This window comes from Aulonocara sp. 'chitande type north' Nkhata Bay, linkage group LG10, assembly GCF_057382095.1.
Source record: "Aulonocara sp. 'chitande type north' Nkhata Bay isolate Kocher_YH1m ecotype deep benthic linkage group LG10, A_spYH_male_GT1.1, whole genome shotgun sequence".
In the NCBI taxonomy this organism is placed as follows: domain Eukaryota; kingdom Metazoa; phylum Chordata; class Actinopteri; order Cichliformes; family Cichlidae; genus Aulonocara; species Aulonocara sp. 'chitande type north' Nkhata Bay.
The window spans coordinates 947,501-964,892 of record NC_141353.1 but is presented as its reverse complement, the minus strand read 5'-3'; the positions used below and the strand labels follow the sequence as shown (position 1 = coordinate 964,892).

Below are 17,392 nucleotides of genomic sequence, written 5' to 3'. Positions count from 1 at the left end.
GACTACTCCGCCTAGGCTGCACTGTCGAGCGCAGATCCACTGAGCGCTCAACACAGACAGCATAGTCAGAAGGAAGAGCGCAGGGCAAGCTAGCGAGACAGAAGTTAAGCTCTCCTTGCAAGATGGACCTCCCCCACCCTCATTCAGATCTGGCGTTTGGAATTATTTTGGTTTTCATGTGAGGTATGACCCTGAAGGTAAGCGAGTCATGGACTAAAGTAAAACAGTATGTTGGATGTGCCACGCAATGCTCAATTACATTGGTGTGAACTAGTGTGTTAGCGCAGTTAGCTCGTTAACGTGTTGGCCGTCTAGCCCCATGCACAGAGCGATCGGCGGTAGCTCGTTAACGGAGATTTGCCGTGTTGTGGCGTTAAGGTCATTTCAACGAGATTAACCTGAAAGCACTAGTGGGAACACAACGAATATGACTGCACATTTACGCCGACATCATCCTAGTGCAAAGACAAAAACAACAAGCATGCTACTAACTTTAGCCGAGTCATTTAGACAGCTGTTAGCACATGATTCTCCTTATGCTGCTGAGAATATAGCCCAGAAGAAGCGGATAGTATAGCTTTTATTTTGGAAAGAGACATTTCTCTGTAATAAACTCTCTTTTCCAAAGATGAGTGATTCCTCAATCAGATACAAGGCTTGCAATATCGCTAGCCCAACGTCCCGGAGCTAGCGATTTTTTTCAGTCGGGCTACCAAAATCTATCTCTTCCCTGCCCGTCGGGCTATTGTAGGAAAAATATATGTCAATGCTTTTGCATTCTTTCAGAAATGTAGCTGGGTAATTATGTCATTGGCATCGGTGAGCCACTGTCAATATGTGACATATTGAAGTCGCGTTTGAATTTGCGCTTGTTTTTTTGCTTTCACTTTGCAATCATGCGAACTGTGTATAGAGAGCGACAGCACTGATCTGTGAGTGATGATAATTTGCACCAATTCCTCTGACATCGTCTTATTAATCGTTAGCTTACTATGCAAACATGACAAGTGAAATCTCCCGCAGCTTAAACATGTGAGAGGTTGATCGCAGAGAATCGCTGAGCTTATGTGAGTGCGTGTAAAAGCAGCAGGATATATATTTTAGTTCTGCTGAGCCAAATAAGACAGGTCAGGGTGAAGAAGTGACAGCCAAAGAAAAGCTTACCACAAAACGGAGAAGTTATGACAAATCAGACTATAAGGCTAAAAGAAAGTGCAGCTTTATGGTTTCATGGACAAAATAATTTCTGTGGCTGCAATATGACGAGCTAAATAACCAGGGCTGCACATAAGTGGTCCGCAGGTGCGCATTCGCTGTCAAAATAAAAAACACGCACAAGGGTTAGGGTTAAATTCAAAAACTGTACTTTTGAGTTAAAATATATATTTATAATTTTAATAAATGACAAATTAAAAATGCATGAACATTTTTTTGTATCGAAAAAATATCGAACCGTGACACCAAAGTATCGAACCGAACCGTGAATTTTGTGTATCGTTGCACCCCTAATATATATATATATATCTATATATATATATATATATCTATATATATAGATATATATATATATCTATATATATAGATATATATATATATATATATATATATATATCTTGCCTAATGGCAGCTGAGATGGATATCGTGTGTGAGAGCAAGAGACAGTCAGAATTTGCATTAGCTGAGCTTGTGCAGAGTTCACCCTTCATGACTGTGGTGGCTTCTGCTGCTGAAGCACAGGTGCAGCGTCTCAGCACACAGACCTCGAACGCTGCATCCTGCTTGGCAGAGCAGCTCCATTAGTAATAAGAAGATTCTTTGTTTTCCTGCCACTTCCTCTGAGTCGAGCTGCAGCAGCAGAAAGATCCGTGTGTGTTTGTAAGACACTGACTTTCATGATAAATTTAATATGACTTAAGGCCTTACAAAGATGGTTACTTCATTTCCCCTGTTCTTTAAAAAATGTGTCCTGATATATCGGGCGTGCCAGTCATTCTTTAGACGGATGATGATCTTCAGTGAAAGAGGATTTATTTCTGAGGCAAAATCACGTGTTTAAAGACGTTTTAGGTCAAGAATCTGTAGGGCCCAGACTCCTATACAGGAAGTTTGGTTTGGCTCTCTGATTTTAAAACAAAGGTCCTAATTTCGGATCCTGTGGGTCTTCCCCAGTAGGGAATGCACAGTCCGAATGGAGCCGGTGTGGGTGAAGGGATTCACCCAGTACCAACACTGATAAAATAAGTAAAAATCTTGCAGGTCAAATCCTGTCAGTCCCACTTGTTAACGTAGCTCACCTACTGATCGTGGCACTTGTAATTTCTGGGTTGATTTTAGAGGCCTCGATAGTAGTAGGTCTCTAGGAAATGTTATAATTAAAGTGCTAGAATAACCTGCAAGATCAGTTTGCACTAGTAAAGAAGAACACTCAGATTATTACCTTTTACTATTCACAAAAGGTTAAATATCCACAATTTAGACTTTAATTGCAAAAAATGAACCACCTCCAAAATCAGCACTCCCTCCTCTGACCTAATGCTGACCTTGATGCACTTATACTGAAACAATGATTTTAAAACATAAATTAAATGGTAGCAATTGTATACAGCGTGTCCGTCTCCCAAAACCAAACTGAACTGGTTCCCTAGAACAGAGCTTCCCAAAGTGTGAGGCCCGCCCCCTAGGGGGGGCACAGAGCTATTGCAGGGGGGGGGGGGGTATGAAAAGGGAAAAAAGCCCAAAACGCTTGGACACGGGGCACCACACAAACGCAAAGCAGGAGATGAAGCATCGCTGAATATGTTTCCAAACCAACTTCATTCTGAGACAAAGACTAGAAAATATGGTGAAGCAAATCTTCCCTTTGGCTTCACCTGCACAAGTGCAGAGGTAGGTCTCCCTGCAGGATTGGTTTTCCCTGCGTCGGGAGCAGCGCTGGGCTGTTCAAATCACGGACAAACAGGATCCCACATTTTTGAGTGTTCACAAACACTTGTTGTAATGACTAACTACTCCTGACATGTTGGAGATGTTTGCTCTTTATACAGTAAAGTTACAGCAGGATACAAATAACATCAGGCTGATCCTGCCACAGTTTGTTCCCCCTGTCTAAATCACAGACAAACAGGATCCAACAGCTGTTTATGTGTTTAAACCCATTTTGCACAGAGAGGTGTTTTTTGAAAAATGTATTGATGCAATGTTGAACATTATTACACAGGAAAAAACAACTACAGTAAAATAATTACACTGTGACGCCTCTGCCTTTGTAAATGGAGGGACAGTAACTGCGTGTAAAACCTGCAGACAGTCAGATTAACAGTATTTTGTCTCTATCTGTCTTTCTGCAATTCATCTCATGTAAACAATAACGTGGCCACAGCGTGACGCGAATAAAGGCTCATACCTTTGACGTTGTGTGATGAACTCTGTATTCCTCGTCCACATGTTAAACGCAAAAAAGGAGTTTTAAAAAATCTCAGTTTTCGGTGATTCGAAATGCCGTTTACGTGGACGAAACAGCTGCGTGTTCAAAAACACCCGTGTAGGTGCGGACGCAGCGTAAAAGAGTTAGTAGTTTGTTTTATTACTACCTATTTTTCTTGTAAAACAAAGGGGGGCCCAGCAAAAAAAGTTTGGGAACCACTGCCCTAGAAGATGGCCTGAAAACTGAAGGCTCTGCCTCCCATTCTACTTTAAAATATCTTAGAAGTTACTAGTAAACCAGCGGTCTAAGATCAAAGTCTTGTATTGGGTTCATATGAGGTCTTTAAGATAAGATGGGACCTGATTATTCACCTGTTAGTACCTTGTGTATAGTGGGAGGAATTTTAAATTTGATGCTGGAATTAACAAGGAACCAATGAAGAGAAGCCAATATGGGAGCGATATGGTCCGTCTTTATGTGTGTCATCTGGCTTCATTGAGAGCTGTATAGCATCATCTGCTTAGCAACAAAAATGTGTGCTATTTTTTCAAATGATACTACCTTATATAAATATATATAATGTAAACAGAATTGGTCCTTGTATGGAACCCTGTGGAACTCCATAATTAACCTTTTTTGTGTGAAGAAGAGTCTATTAGATCTGACTCAAACCACTGCAGTGCAATACATTTAATTCCTACCGCATAATCATATTATAATATAAATATTATATAAATAAATATTGTTGTCAGCAGTATGAAATGTTGCACTGCGGTCTCGCACGACAAGCACAGTGATGTGATTATTGAAGTTAGCAGATCAAGGATCAAATGAAGGATCAGTCAGAGACTCTAAATGAATATCAATAGTATTGTTATTATTATTATTATAGTATAGTCTGCAGTGCTGAGGATTAGAAGTGATTATGTAATAGTGTTAACGAGATAATCGACTTCTGTGGCACAGTTTAGCTGCTCTGTTCTGTTTTGGCACCTGGTACTGAAAACAGTAACAATGGAGGAATTAAGCCCTTAAACTTAGTTGCAGACTTTCCAAAAGAAATCTGCTGTAATGAAAAGTGTTACTGCTGTTTAAATGCTCATCCAGGTCATATGATGCTTCAGTATGTCACAGCACATGTTGGTATTCATGCTTCCATCAATGAACTGTGGCTCCCCGGCAGCACTCATACACCCCAAACCATGTTTGACTGTTGGCAAGACACACTCATCTTTGTACTCCTCACCTGGTTGCCGCCACACATGACTCCATCTGAGTGAAGCTATGAAAGAAGGTATTTGGCCAAAAGATGCAGAAAGAGTTCGTGGTGATGAAATGAGAAGTATGTACACCTGCAATAAGAGATTTGTTGCGTCACAGCACCACAGAGAGGCAGACAGGGGACGAGCTGTCTGCCTTCTCAGTTCAGAGAGGTTGCACTGCATTTGGGTTCATGATAACAATACAATAAACAATAAATCCCTTCTGAGGGGTTGGATGTGTGATGGCATGCGTGGAGGTGAGAATGATGCTGGTAGCAGGCTTGGCTGATGTGGGGTTTGGTTGGGCATAGAGGTGAAAATGGAGGTGCTGCAAGGTTCACCTGTCACCCTGGGAGGTAGGACCATTTCCTTAACTGGCATTTCTGGTGGGAAACTGTGATGGACCGAGCAGTGAAGGAAACTTAGGCACAGGTTAAAGTCCAAAAAAAAAGGTTTTTTATTTAACCCAAAAACATAATTGGTTAACTCATGCAAAAAGAATCAAAATCTTGGGCCCATAAAAGAGGTCAAAACAACAAAACTCTACTCAAAGTTGACAACACTACTGATAACTCAAACAAACTGACCCAACTTAATGAGACAAAGGGGAAACTTAAATAGTGGCTGATCAGCCCACAAAAACAGGAAAAGGGGTAAAACACACAAAACCTAACTAAACCAAACATAATGAACTCCAATCCCCCCCCATGGTCCCGAGTTATGGCATGAACCAATTTGCAGTCTTCCTTTAAAGCTTGCTCCGCCCCTTTTCCACCTCTTGGCTCCTTAATCAAGGGACTGGAACAGCTGCAACTACGGTAACTCAGAAAACAAAAAAATTCATCATACATAACAGTGTAAACTAAAATGTGCGCACTTATTTTAGAATGCAGCGTTATGTGGATACGTGAATTAACTCTAAACGAAACTCTAAAAGACATGTGAATGCAAGGTTACTTATAAGCCTCTACACTAACATGGTGGTATTACCACTGTGTGGCTGTAAGTGCAGCCATCACAGAAACCCTTGAGAAGGATCTCCGGGAGTATGTCACCATGGTACCACCATGTACCACCTGTGCACGGAGAAAGAATAGAACTCAATGACCTTCAGGTCTGCTCCAGGCCATGGTTGCATATGGCCGTAGACTTTGTCACCGGTCTGTCTGTTTGCTCTGGCAAGTCTGTTATCCTGTCTATCATTGGCAGGTTCTCCAAGTCCGCCCACTTCATTGCACTGTATAAACTCCCTACAGCATCCGAAATGCAAAACTCCTGGTAGACCATGTCTTCAGGCTTCACACATCCTGGCAGAAATCGTGTCAGACAGAGGTCCCAGCTTACCTCACAAGTCTGAATGGCTTTCTGTTCAGCATTCAGGGCCAAGGCCAGTCTAGTTTAGGCTACTACCCTCAATCCAACAGCCTGATGGAGAGTCTCAACCAGGAGCTAGAGTCCACTCTCCGCTGCATCGCCAAACATAATCCGCCACCCTGGTCAACATGCCCTCCATGGGTTGAGCAAGCGCAGAATTCACTCACCTCATCTGCAGCCGGTCTTTCCCCTTTCAAAGTGTCTGTAGGTTACCAACCTCCGCTGTTTCCTGTGGATGTGCCGGAGTTTGCCGTTGCTTCGGTCCAGCATCACCTCCACCGCTGCTGTCATGTTTGGATTCAGAATCCACGCTACATTAGACCATACGAAGTTGAAACCATCATCGGTCCGTCTGCTGTCAAGCTGAAGCTTACCTCATCCACGTGCATACACCCCACGTTCCACCCAGTCCAGGCGAGCGTCCTGTGTTTTTCCACGTTTTCCCTGCTCCTCCACCTCTGGGCAGAGCCCTCATCAGTCCATCTGCTCATCTCACCTGGTGGATCCAAGACAATCAGTAAGGCAGTATTTAAGCCCAGCGTCAACATCTCTTCTCCACAAGTTCATCAGCTGAGCTCACGTTAGTCACAGGCCACTCTTGCTTCATGTTTATGGTCTCTGTGTTGTGCCTCTATCACCTCTCTGGACCATCACTCCACTCGCCTCCAGCTCACATTCTCTGGACGCTGGTTGCCATTAGTCTTCACTCTGTTCCCGGATTCATTCCTCCCCCCCTGCCTGCCCTCCTGCCTACGGCTCCTGTAGATCAGATAAAACAGGTCAGACTCTCTCCACACACCCACCTTCCAGGACGCCCACCCAGCCACTCCCTCTCCCCACCGAGCCTCACACACTCCAATTCAATTCAATTTTATTTATATAGCGCCAAATATAAAATGAGCTCACGTCGCTAACCTGGTCACAGAGGGAGTACCGGCAATGTAGCATCATGATGCTAACGGAGTCGTGGCTAACACCGCTAACTCCGGACACAAGCGTGACACTACCGGGATTTCAGATGCTGCGAGCGGACAGGACCAGAGACAGCGGTAAGAGGAAAGGAGGGGGACTGGCAGTTTTTGTGAACGACAGATGGTGTAACCCTGGGCACATCACTGTGAAAGAACAACTCTGCAGCAGAGACATTGAGCTGTTAGCCGTTAGCATGCGTCCGTACTATCTGCCCCGGGAATTCTCGCATGTTATCGCAATAACAGCGTATGTCCCCCCCTCGGCCAACGCGGATGCAGCCTGTGACACTCTTCACTCAGTGGTCAGCAGACTGCAAACACAATCTCCGAGAGCCCTTCTCATAATATCAGGGGACTTCAATCATGCCTCTTTGGACTCCACACTGCCCACCTTCACCCAGTATGTGACCTGCTCAACCAGAGACAATAAAACACTGGACTTACTGTATGCCAATGCTGAAGAGGCATACAGTTCATCACCTCTCCCTCCACTGGGCAAATCTGACCACAACCTGGTGCACCTTGTCCCTGTGTATGAGCCCTTAGTGCGCAGGGTGCCACCAGCCACCCGCACAGTGCAGAGATGGTCAGAGGAGAGCGAGGAGGCTCTTAAGGATTGTTTTGAGTCGACTGTGTGGGAGGTGATCTGTGACGACCATGGAGAGGACATCGACAGCCTTACTACATGCATTACTGACTATATTAATTTCTGTGTGGATAACACCGTACCTACCAGGACTGTACGGTGTTTCTCCAACAACAAACCTTGGATTACCCCAGAAATTAAAGCTGTCCTCAAGCAGAAGAGGAGGGCCTTCAAATCCAGAGACAAAGAGGAGTTGAAAAGGGTGCAGAGAGAGTTGAGGGGACTGATAAGGAATGGGAAGGACAGCTACAGGCAGAAGATGGAGAACCAGCTTCAACAAAACAACGTTGGTGAAGTCTGGAGAGGCCTCAGAACCATCTCGGGCCACAAACAGCAGAACTCTCTGCCTGGGAGGGATGTGAGATGGGCAAATGAACTGAATCATTTCTTCAACAGATTTGATTCAACCATGAGACAGTCTACAACATCGGCTGCAGACTCACCCACCCCCACTGCTGCTGCTCCACCTCAGACACTTCACACCTCCTCTATTCACCCTGCTTACTCCCCCCCACCCCCAACAACAGCATCCAATACACACTCAACACAAGGCTCCAGCCTGTCTCTCTCAACCACCCAGGTTAGGAGGGAACTGAGGAGGATTAATGGCAAGAAGGCAGCGGGCCCAGATGGCATCAGCTCGAGGGTCGTCAGGTCCTGCGCGGACCAACTGTGTGGGGTGATGGAGCACCTCTTCAACCTGAGCCTGAGGTTGGGAAGAGTCCCACAGCTCTGGAAAACCTCCTGTGTTGTACCAGTGCCAAAGACTTCACGCCCCAAGGACCTCAACAGCTACAGGCCGGTGGCTCTGACATCCCACCTGATGAAGACCCTGGAGCGGTTGGTCCTGGCTCAGCTTCGGCGCCTAACAAGCTCATCACTGGACCCACTTCAGTTTGCCTACCAGCCTGGCATTGGAGCGGACGATGCCGTCATTCAGAATCAGAATCAGAATCAGAAACTTTATTGTCATTGTCATGAGAACAACGAAATTAAGAATGGTCCCCGATCATTGCATCATCCCTAGCAATATCAAAATATAAATAAAACAATAAAATTCAATAAATAAAATAGATAGAATACTTAAAATACTAATAAGATATAACAGTAAAACATTCACATACATTCCCACACACATGCTACATTCACCTCCTACATCGTTCCCTCGCTCACCTGGAGACCGCTGGAAGCACTGTGAGAATCATGTTCTTTGATTTCTCCAGTGCCTTCAACACTATTCTTCCCTCGGTTCTGAAGGACAAGCTGGAGAACTCTGGAGTGGACCATCACCTCACTACCTGGATTTTGGACTACCTCACCGACCGACCACAGTATGTGAGGACTCAGGGCTGTGTGTCGGACAGGGTCGTCTGCAGTACGGGGGCCCCACAGGGAACGGTTCTGGCTCCGTTCCTCTTCACCATCTACACTGCAGACTTCTCCCACAATTCCACCCAGTGCTTCCTGCAGAAGTTCTCTGATGACTCTGCAATAGTCGGCCTCATCACTGATGGGGACGACAAGGAGTACAGAGGACTGACTCAAGACTTTGTGGACTGGTGCCAGCTGAACTACCTCCAGATCAATGCCAGTAAAACCAAGGAGCTGGTGGTAGACTTCCGCAGGCACAAGCATTCTCCACTGCAACCACTGAACATCCAGGGTATGGACATTGAGGCTGTGGACAGCTACAGGTACCTTGGTGTTCATCTGAACAATAGACTGGACTGGACTCATAACTCAGACGCCCTCTACAGGAAAGGGCAGAGCAGGCTGTACCTGCTGCGGAGACTCAGGTCGTTTGGAGTGGAGGGCCCACTCCTGAAGAAATTCTATGACTCTGTTGTGGCTTCTGCTATCTTTTATGGTGTGGTCTGCTGGGGCGGCAGCATCTCTGCTGGGGACAGGAAGAGACTGAACAGGGTGATCCGAAGGGCCAGCTCTGTTCTAGGATGCCCTCTGGACCCAGTGGAGGTGGTGAGTGACAGGAGAACGGCGGCTAAGCTGTCATCCCTGTTGGACAACGTCTCCCACCCCATGCAGCAGACTGTGACAGCACTGAGCAGCTCCTTCAGTGGGAGACTGCGGCACCCACGGTGTGGGACGGAGAGATTTCGCAGGTCTTTCCTCCCCACTGCTGTCAGACTCCATAATAAAGACTTTAACTGATCAAGCACACACATCCATACATGTGCAATAATACTAAGTGCAATAATCTTTTCTGGCATCGTTGTATTTTTACTCAGTTGTATATAGCATTCGTATTCTATTTTTATCTTATTGTATATTTTTATTCTATTTTATTCTACTGTATATAGTATATTATTTTATTCTATTCTGTACAGTTGTGTACTGTATTTATTCTTATTGTATTCTAATTTTTGCGTCATAACTTTTGCACTGTCCACTTCCTGCTGTGACAAAACAAATTTCCCACGTGTGGGACTAATAAAGGTTATCTTATCTTATCTTATCTTATCACAACAAACTCAATGCATCATGGGAATCCCCGGCAGCCTACGTCTATTGCAGCATAACTAAGGGAGGATTCAGGGCCACCTGGTCCAGCCCTAACTATACGCTTTAGCAAAAAGGAAAGTTTGAAGCCTAATCTTGAAAGTAGAGATAGTGTCTGTCTCCTGAATCCAAACTGGAAGCTGGTTCCACAGAAGAGGGGCCTGAAAACTGAAGGCTCTGCCTCTCATTCTACTTTTAAATACTCTAGGAACAACAAGTAGGCCTGCAGAGCGAGAGCGAAGTGCTCTAATAGGCTGACATGGTACTACAAGGTCATTAAGATAAGATGGGGCCTGATTATTTAAGACCTTGTATGTGAGGAGCAGGATTTTGAATTCTGGATTTAACAGGAAGCCAATGAAGGGAAGCCAATACAGGAGAAATATGCTCTCTCTTTCTAGTCCCTGTCAGGACTCTTGCTGCAGCATTTTGGATCAGCTGAAGGCTTTTCAGGGAGTTTTTAGGACTTCCTGATAATAATGAATTACAGTCGTCCAGCCTGGAAGTAATAAATGCATGAACTAGTTTCTCAGCGTCACTCTGAGACAGGATATTTCTAACTTTAGAGATGTTGCACAAATGGAAGAAAGCAGTCTTACATATTTGTTTAATATGTGCGTTGAAGGACATGTCCTGGTCAAAAATGACTCCAAGGTTCCTCACAGCGTTACTGGAGGCCAAGGTAATGCCATCCAGAGTAAGAATCTGCTTAGATACCATATTTCTAAGCTTTTCAGGGCCGAGTACAATAACCTCAGTTTGATCTGAATTAAGAAGCAGAAAGTTAGTGGCCATCCAGGTCTTTATGTCTTTAAGACATTCCTGCAGTTTAACTCATTGGTGTGTGTCATCTGGCTTCATGGACAGATAGAGCTGGGTGTCATCTGCATAGCAGTGTAAATGTATGCTATGTCTTCTAATGATACTGCCTAAGGGAAGCATGTATAATGTAAACAGAATTGGTCCTAGCACTGAACCCTGTGGAACTCCATAATTAACCTCAGTGTGTGAAGAGGACTCTCCATTTACATGCACAAACTGGAGTCTATTAGATAGATATGATACAAACCACTGCAGCGCAGTACCTGTAATACCTACAGCATGTTCTAATCGCTCTAATAGGATATTATGGTCGACAGTATCGAACGCTGCACTGAGGTCTAGCAGGACAAGCACAGAGATGAGTCCACTGTCAGAGGCCATAAGAAGATCACTCCACCTGCCAAGTAAGACGCAAACCCATCCAGTATCACTGAATTCAGTGTTCAGTTCTCTGCTCTTTACCTAACCGCTCTCTCGCTCTGTCCACAGTCCCATCGTATCTCAGATACCACACTAGTCATTGTTTATCCTTGTGTTTATCAATAAAGCTTGAGAATCCTTATCGCTGTTTTCCAGGTTTGAATCTGCACGTAGGTCCACCTGCTGTCCTCCGTGACACAATAAAATGGTCACGCTTTTGAGGTTGTTGTGGTGACTTCAGTATCAAGAGAACAAATCGCCCCTCTGAACTCAGAGGTTTATTTATTGACTGATTAAAGTCTCAGTTTGTTTGAGGTGAAGTTGTGCTGTAAGTTTGACAGTAACAAACTCGACACGCTACATGTTGATGCAAGGTTGTTTCTCAGTGAGACGGTCTTCCTGAGACTAAAAGTGATATTCTGCAGAGTAAAACGTGGTGCAGACAGAACCTCCATCATCTGTCTGCCGCCTCCTTCAGCTGTCCTCTGAAGCTCCACCTTTCTACATCAGCCCAGGGCTTGTAGCTTAGCTTTCACTCAGGGCTCTACAGCAAGAGGTGAGTTGATTTCTTCCTAACTTCATACTCAGGAAATAGCAGAAACTATAACTCTAAATGGTTGAGATATCATTTTAATGCATCCATTGTATGTCCAGTCAAAAGTTAAGACTGATGTTGTGACTCCCGTAGTGTGTGAACGTGGAATTATGTATGAAACCATAGTAAAAGAGCATTAAAGCTCCTTTTCTATGTAACAAAGTTAGATTTTTAACTTTCTGCTCATATAAAAACTGTTGAAATGGTGCATATGTGCATAATATTATAGGCCGTCTGCTTTTTATGTGAAGCTTAAGTAAAGCTAACACCAAAGCTGCTGAAGCTGCTGGACCGATCTCTCTGTCGCTCTACTGCTTACTACTTTTGAATGCTAATAGAGAAGCAGGCTTTTCTGAATCAGGTGAAAGAATTTCCCCTCCCTCGTTTGATTCTTTCAGATTCAAGCACTGATGCAGAAACGAACCCAGCTAAAGAAAAATGTGTCCAGATGAAAAAAGTAACGTCTGAATTTCTGTCTTAGTATTTAGCTGTTCTACAACATGGATCAAACACAGCTGCTGTTGCCACTTGGTTTGACTTCAAGGATCAATAAAAGCATCTGTGAGCTTCAAGGAGAGCTACATGACTAAACACAACCTCAAAGCATCACACAAGGGGCGACTGTCACCATGATTGACCTGAGTTTCTTGACCAAAGAGGAACAGGAAACCATCCTGACTGTGCTGAAAAGAGATGCTGAGCTAAAGAAGCTTGAGGACCAACGTGTCCAGTGAGTCAGTCGTTCTATTGTTCAGTCACAGGAAACATAAAGATATAGATTATGAAAACATTTAATTGGACAATTTGAGGTGCAGATAAAAATGAAACTCCTTCAATCTCTTATTATCACATATGTGTACACACACACACACACACACACACACACACACACACACACACACACACACATATATGTATGTGTGTCTCCTGTAATATAAATGTAGTAAAGGGTAAGTTTATTAACTGTTATAATTTCCACTGATGTGGTTTCACTCAGAAACCTGCAGAAGTCCGTGATGAACAAAAGCCAGCTGAGATACTTGACTGGAGAATGGTTCTATGAGACGAAGCAGCTTCGCCATCAGGATCGCATCCATGGCTCTGACATCATCAGGGCCTCCATGAGGCGCACACTTAAACTGAAGACTATACGTAAGTCTGCTGCATCCTTCCAGAAGATGTGTGATACATTAAAATGCAAGATCTCTCCAAGCAAAGCCTGAAATCAAAGATTCAAAATATTTGTAACAAGGAGTAGTTTTATTTTCCGACCGTTCCACACAGAGTCAGGCTGCATCTACAGATCCACCCAGACGTATTTATTAGTGGTGTTTTTGTCTTAGAACTCATGAAACCCAAACCGACCATTGTGTCTTTCATATTTTTGAATCACATACACCAACATTAATAAGGCAAGTGAGGCCTTTTGCTGTTGTTTTGCGTTTGTTTGTGATATTGCCGCTGACACACTAATGGCTCTTGGAGTAAATTTGGTAGGTTGGCCAATTCTGGGACGGTTCACTGTTTCACGTTTTCACAGCTGTGGATGATCTCTGTGGGTTCCCTGGACTCCAAATACCTTTTGTTAGGTTTTGTATTGTTGATTGTCATTTATGCTTAGAAATATTTAACCATATACAGTATGCTTAGAGGTGCATAATCGATTGTGTAGTGATAGGATGTGTGATCTTTAACAGGCTGCAAAGGCTTGTTGTGCATTCCACACTGGAATGCACACCTACATCCTGGGAGCATGAGAAGAGGTCGTACCTTGTTTTATTGTTTTATGGTAGGATTAACGTGGCTATATCTGTTTTAGGCTAAGTGCCTTTTGTTTAGATGAACTGTTGGACTTCCAGACCAGCAGGTTTAGGGAAGTCATTTATGGGGTCACACTCTGACCCCACACACACACACACACACACACACACACACACACACACACACACACACACACACACACACACACACATACATACACAAGGTACTCTTTGTTTGTATGTAGACGTCATATGTTAATGAACTTATGCATATTCATGTAATCTCAATAAAAGGGCAGTGGTACGGGAGAACGGACGAGAGCAACTGGGGTCAAGTGAAGGAACGGTGCCTGTCCGGTTCTCTCCCGTGCACGAGAAACATGAAGAAGCTTGCCTACTTGTGTCTTGCTTTGCAGTGTAATTATATTGTCTTCAACGTTCCAGCGGATAGATTCAAGCTACAAACCTATCACCTTTGCAACCATTTTCAGACTGATAGATGTCATTCATCTATTTTCTTAATCATTCTTAAGTTTCTTTAGATCATGACATACTTTGTTAAGGATCTTTTAGCTTAGTTTACTTTGTCAGAAAGTTTCTGTTTAAGAGCTTTATTGATTTAACACATAGACAGTAATCGACCTGGGTGTGGCTAGTGCAGTTAAACTCGGCATTAACAAAATATGGTTGTTTACAGTTGGATAACATTTTCCTCTAATTAAAAATAGCTTCTTAACAGCAGTTGTGTGTGATGTGCTGCAGTGGAGCTCTCCCAGACGTCGGCTGAGAGGTGCAGCTTTGTCAGCGCTGAAAGCAAAGACGTGTCCTTACCAGCTGTTTGCTGTGGTGTCCTTCAGGAGCCTCACATGGAGCTCAGCAATAATCAGTGAGTATAAGAAAGATAAACCAGCCAAGCAGCCGTGATTTCACACAAATCTGTTCTTTATCAATATTTTGACTCCTGAAGTTTTCATACACAGTTTGAACTGCACGCTTCTCTCTTACGATTAACACATGGTTCCATACTTGAAAACATGGCAGTGTGGCAGTAAGCATAATATCTGGTAAATGGTAAATGGCCTGTATTTATATAGCGCTTTACTAGTCCCTAAGGACCCCAAAGCGCTTTACATATCCTGTCATCCACACATTCACACACTGGTGATGGCAGCTACATTGTAGCCACAGCTGCCCTGGGGCGCACTGACAGAGGCGAGGCTGCCGGACACTGGCGCCACCGGGCCCTCTGACCACCACCAGTAGGCAACGGGTGAAGTGTCTTGCCCAAGGACACAACGACCGAGACTGTCCAAGCCGGGGCTCGAACCGGCAACCTTCCGATTACAAGGCGAACTCCTAACTCTTGAGCCACGATCGCCCCATGATCTCTGGCTGATCTACTTAATTTAAATAATAATTTAAAGGGATTTTAAATCTGCGCGGTGGTTCGCACGGTTGCCGTCTCCACCATGGCGCCAGGGCTGTGGTCGCCTGGGTATTTCAAGGTTTCCTCCCATAATCCAGGTTCTTTGAGCTCCATCACATGCTCCACTCCAGGATTATTTGCTCTTAACTGCTCGTTAGGGGACTTGTGCACTAAGTGATACTTAGTAACTCGCTCTGTACCGCTCACTAATCTCCTTACGAGGTCTTATATGTTCACGTTTTCCACTATTCTGGGGACAAGTCCCACAAATTCTTTGCTGCCGTTAGTGAGATAAGATTTCAGACTCAAATGTTCTGCGTCAGGTCTGTGAGAGTCACTGGCTGCTGAAAAGCAAATAAGGTTTTGGTGTGTTTAATAAATGTATTTGAAGGTATTAGTTATGACAGGTACAGTTAAGCTCTGGTGGTGCTTCTTGGTCCATGAGACTGCTTTTGCAGTTTGATGGAGTCCACGTGTGCCCGGCTAAATCTACTGGTGTGTAAAATGATGGTTTGTGTTTGATTAAGATCAAGGCCGAACTGTCAAACGAGTCCTTCACAGAACTGAAAACATCAACATTCACATTTCTTCTGCCAGTAAATTCACAAACAGCTGCTGTTTTTAGAAAACACTTCAAAGCCCAGGTTTGTTTGTTCAGTGTAAAGTTTTGTATGAATATTAAAGAAATATTTGTAAAAAGTTACTGTTAGATATTTTAGTATTATGGGAGCATTTACTGGGTACTTTTTTTGATGATATTAGACAGAAGATTCTGTGACTCAACAAGGCTCTTTATGTTAACCGTCATTTTCTCTTGCTTTGTCAACTCAAGATTTTATGGTGTGAAAGTAGATACTAAGGTTGGAGGGAAAACACCAACAAATCACTCTTTTACTTATCACTCCCTTGCAGAAGATGTTTATGTGAAGACCATCTGGGTTGTGTCAGAACTCACGGATGTAGGAGACCTCTGTATAAGATTTATAGGCCTTGAGAGTGCATCTTACTGCAATTGTAGAACAAAGGATTCCAACTGTCTAGTGTTTAACGGATCTGTCAAAGGTATGTTGAGATACGATTGTAGAAGGCCTCTTTCAGAGCTGGGGGACCTTGCTTATATGGTTTTAACTTGAAACTTGTTGACACACGAACTTTCTGCCTATAAATACCGCTGCACAAAAGAATAAAACTTTGAGTTGATTTTGGGAAAGCAACCTGAACAGTCTCTGTATCACTTTGTTCTCCTAACTGCTCCCGACGTCGTAACTAACCCGCTGACGGCATATCTGAGTGCTACTTGAGAATATATTGCTGAGTGTTACTTAAGAATAATTTTGAATCTTATAGGGTAAAGACAAAACTCTGCTTATAGACGCCCACGCCTCGGGGAAACCCGATCCACGGACCCGGGACGGAGTTTCTTTCAGTTACATTTTGAATCTGAGTTCACTGTATGTAACTGAGTTTCTGTTCGTTCCATCCTATCAGAGGATTTACTTCACAGCCGTTTCTATGAGTCAGAGAACGTGCGTTGTTTAGCTAATTTAGATCATTTTACTTACTGTTTTCCAGTGCACGTGTGTTATAAGGGCAGCAGTGAGGTTACACTGGCACTTTCCACAAAAGTTAAAAAGTATGAATCTGTTTATCTCGACTTTTCTTTGTCAACACATCGCGTGTTCTTTGTTTACAGTTATCAACATCAGAACCTCGATGAAACCCAACAAGAAACTCTGAAATCAAATTCACAGTCTCGCATGAAGGTTTGTTTCTGCCCTGTAATTGAAAGAAATGACTGCAGTTTCATGTTACAGTGGCTGCATGTGTTGTGTTGTAATCTTTTTCTTGTAGCAGATAAGAAACCCGTTCAACAGCGAGCCTGAAAAGGAGAGTCAGGCATCGGATGAAGCAGTGAATCAAAGCCAAACAAAGGAATGTGAGTTATTATGGAAACATTATATTTTGGTTATTAGAATATATATTGTGACTTGAAGTGGATTATTCTATGAACAAGCCCGTCAACAAACAATACGTACAGACAGATTTGTTGCTCTTTAAGGAGACCAGCTGGGAAACTTGTGTTGCTCATGTTTAAAAATCCTGCGTCTGCCATAAACAGCATGTCTGACACGAGCAGCGGCTGGATGGCAGGTTAATGCTCACACTGGCTGCTTA

The 17,392-nt window shown here is 43.7% G+C and overlaps 1 protein-coding gene across 4 annotated transcripts in view; it reads left to right on the top strand.

The window, feature by feature from the left end:
- Window positions 1–24: 24 nt before the first annotated feature.
- sytl2a (synaptotagmin-like 2a) overlaps window positions 25–17,392 on the top strand; it is a 40,434-nt gene continuing 23,066 nt past the window's right edge. Inside the window, exons 1-7 of one of the 4 annotated variants that reach the window (XM_086307681.1) lie at window positions 25–197; window positions 11,317–11,420; window positions 11,593–12,761; window positions 13,029–13,183; window positions 14,554–14,677; window positions 16,911–16,980; window positions 17,069–17,153. In XM_086307681.1, coding sequence (XP_086163807.1) covers window positions 12,661–12,761; window positions 13,029–13,183; window positions 14,554–14,677; window positions 16,911–16,980; window positions 17,069–17,153 — 535 coding nt within the window. In that variant the 5' untranslated portion in view covers window positions 25–197; window positions 11,317–11,420; window positions 11,593–12,660. Of the gene's footprint in view, window positions 198–11,316; window positions 12,762–13,028; window positions 13,184–14,553; window positions 14,678–16,910; window positions 16,981–17,068; window positions 17,154–17,392 lie in introns of all 4 variants that reach the window. The other 3 variants (XM_086307683.1, XM_086307682.1, XM_086307684.1) reach the window with 3 other exon arrangements.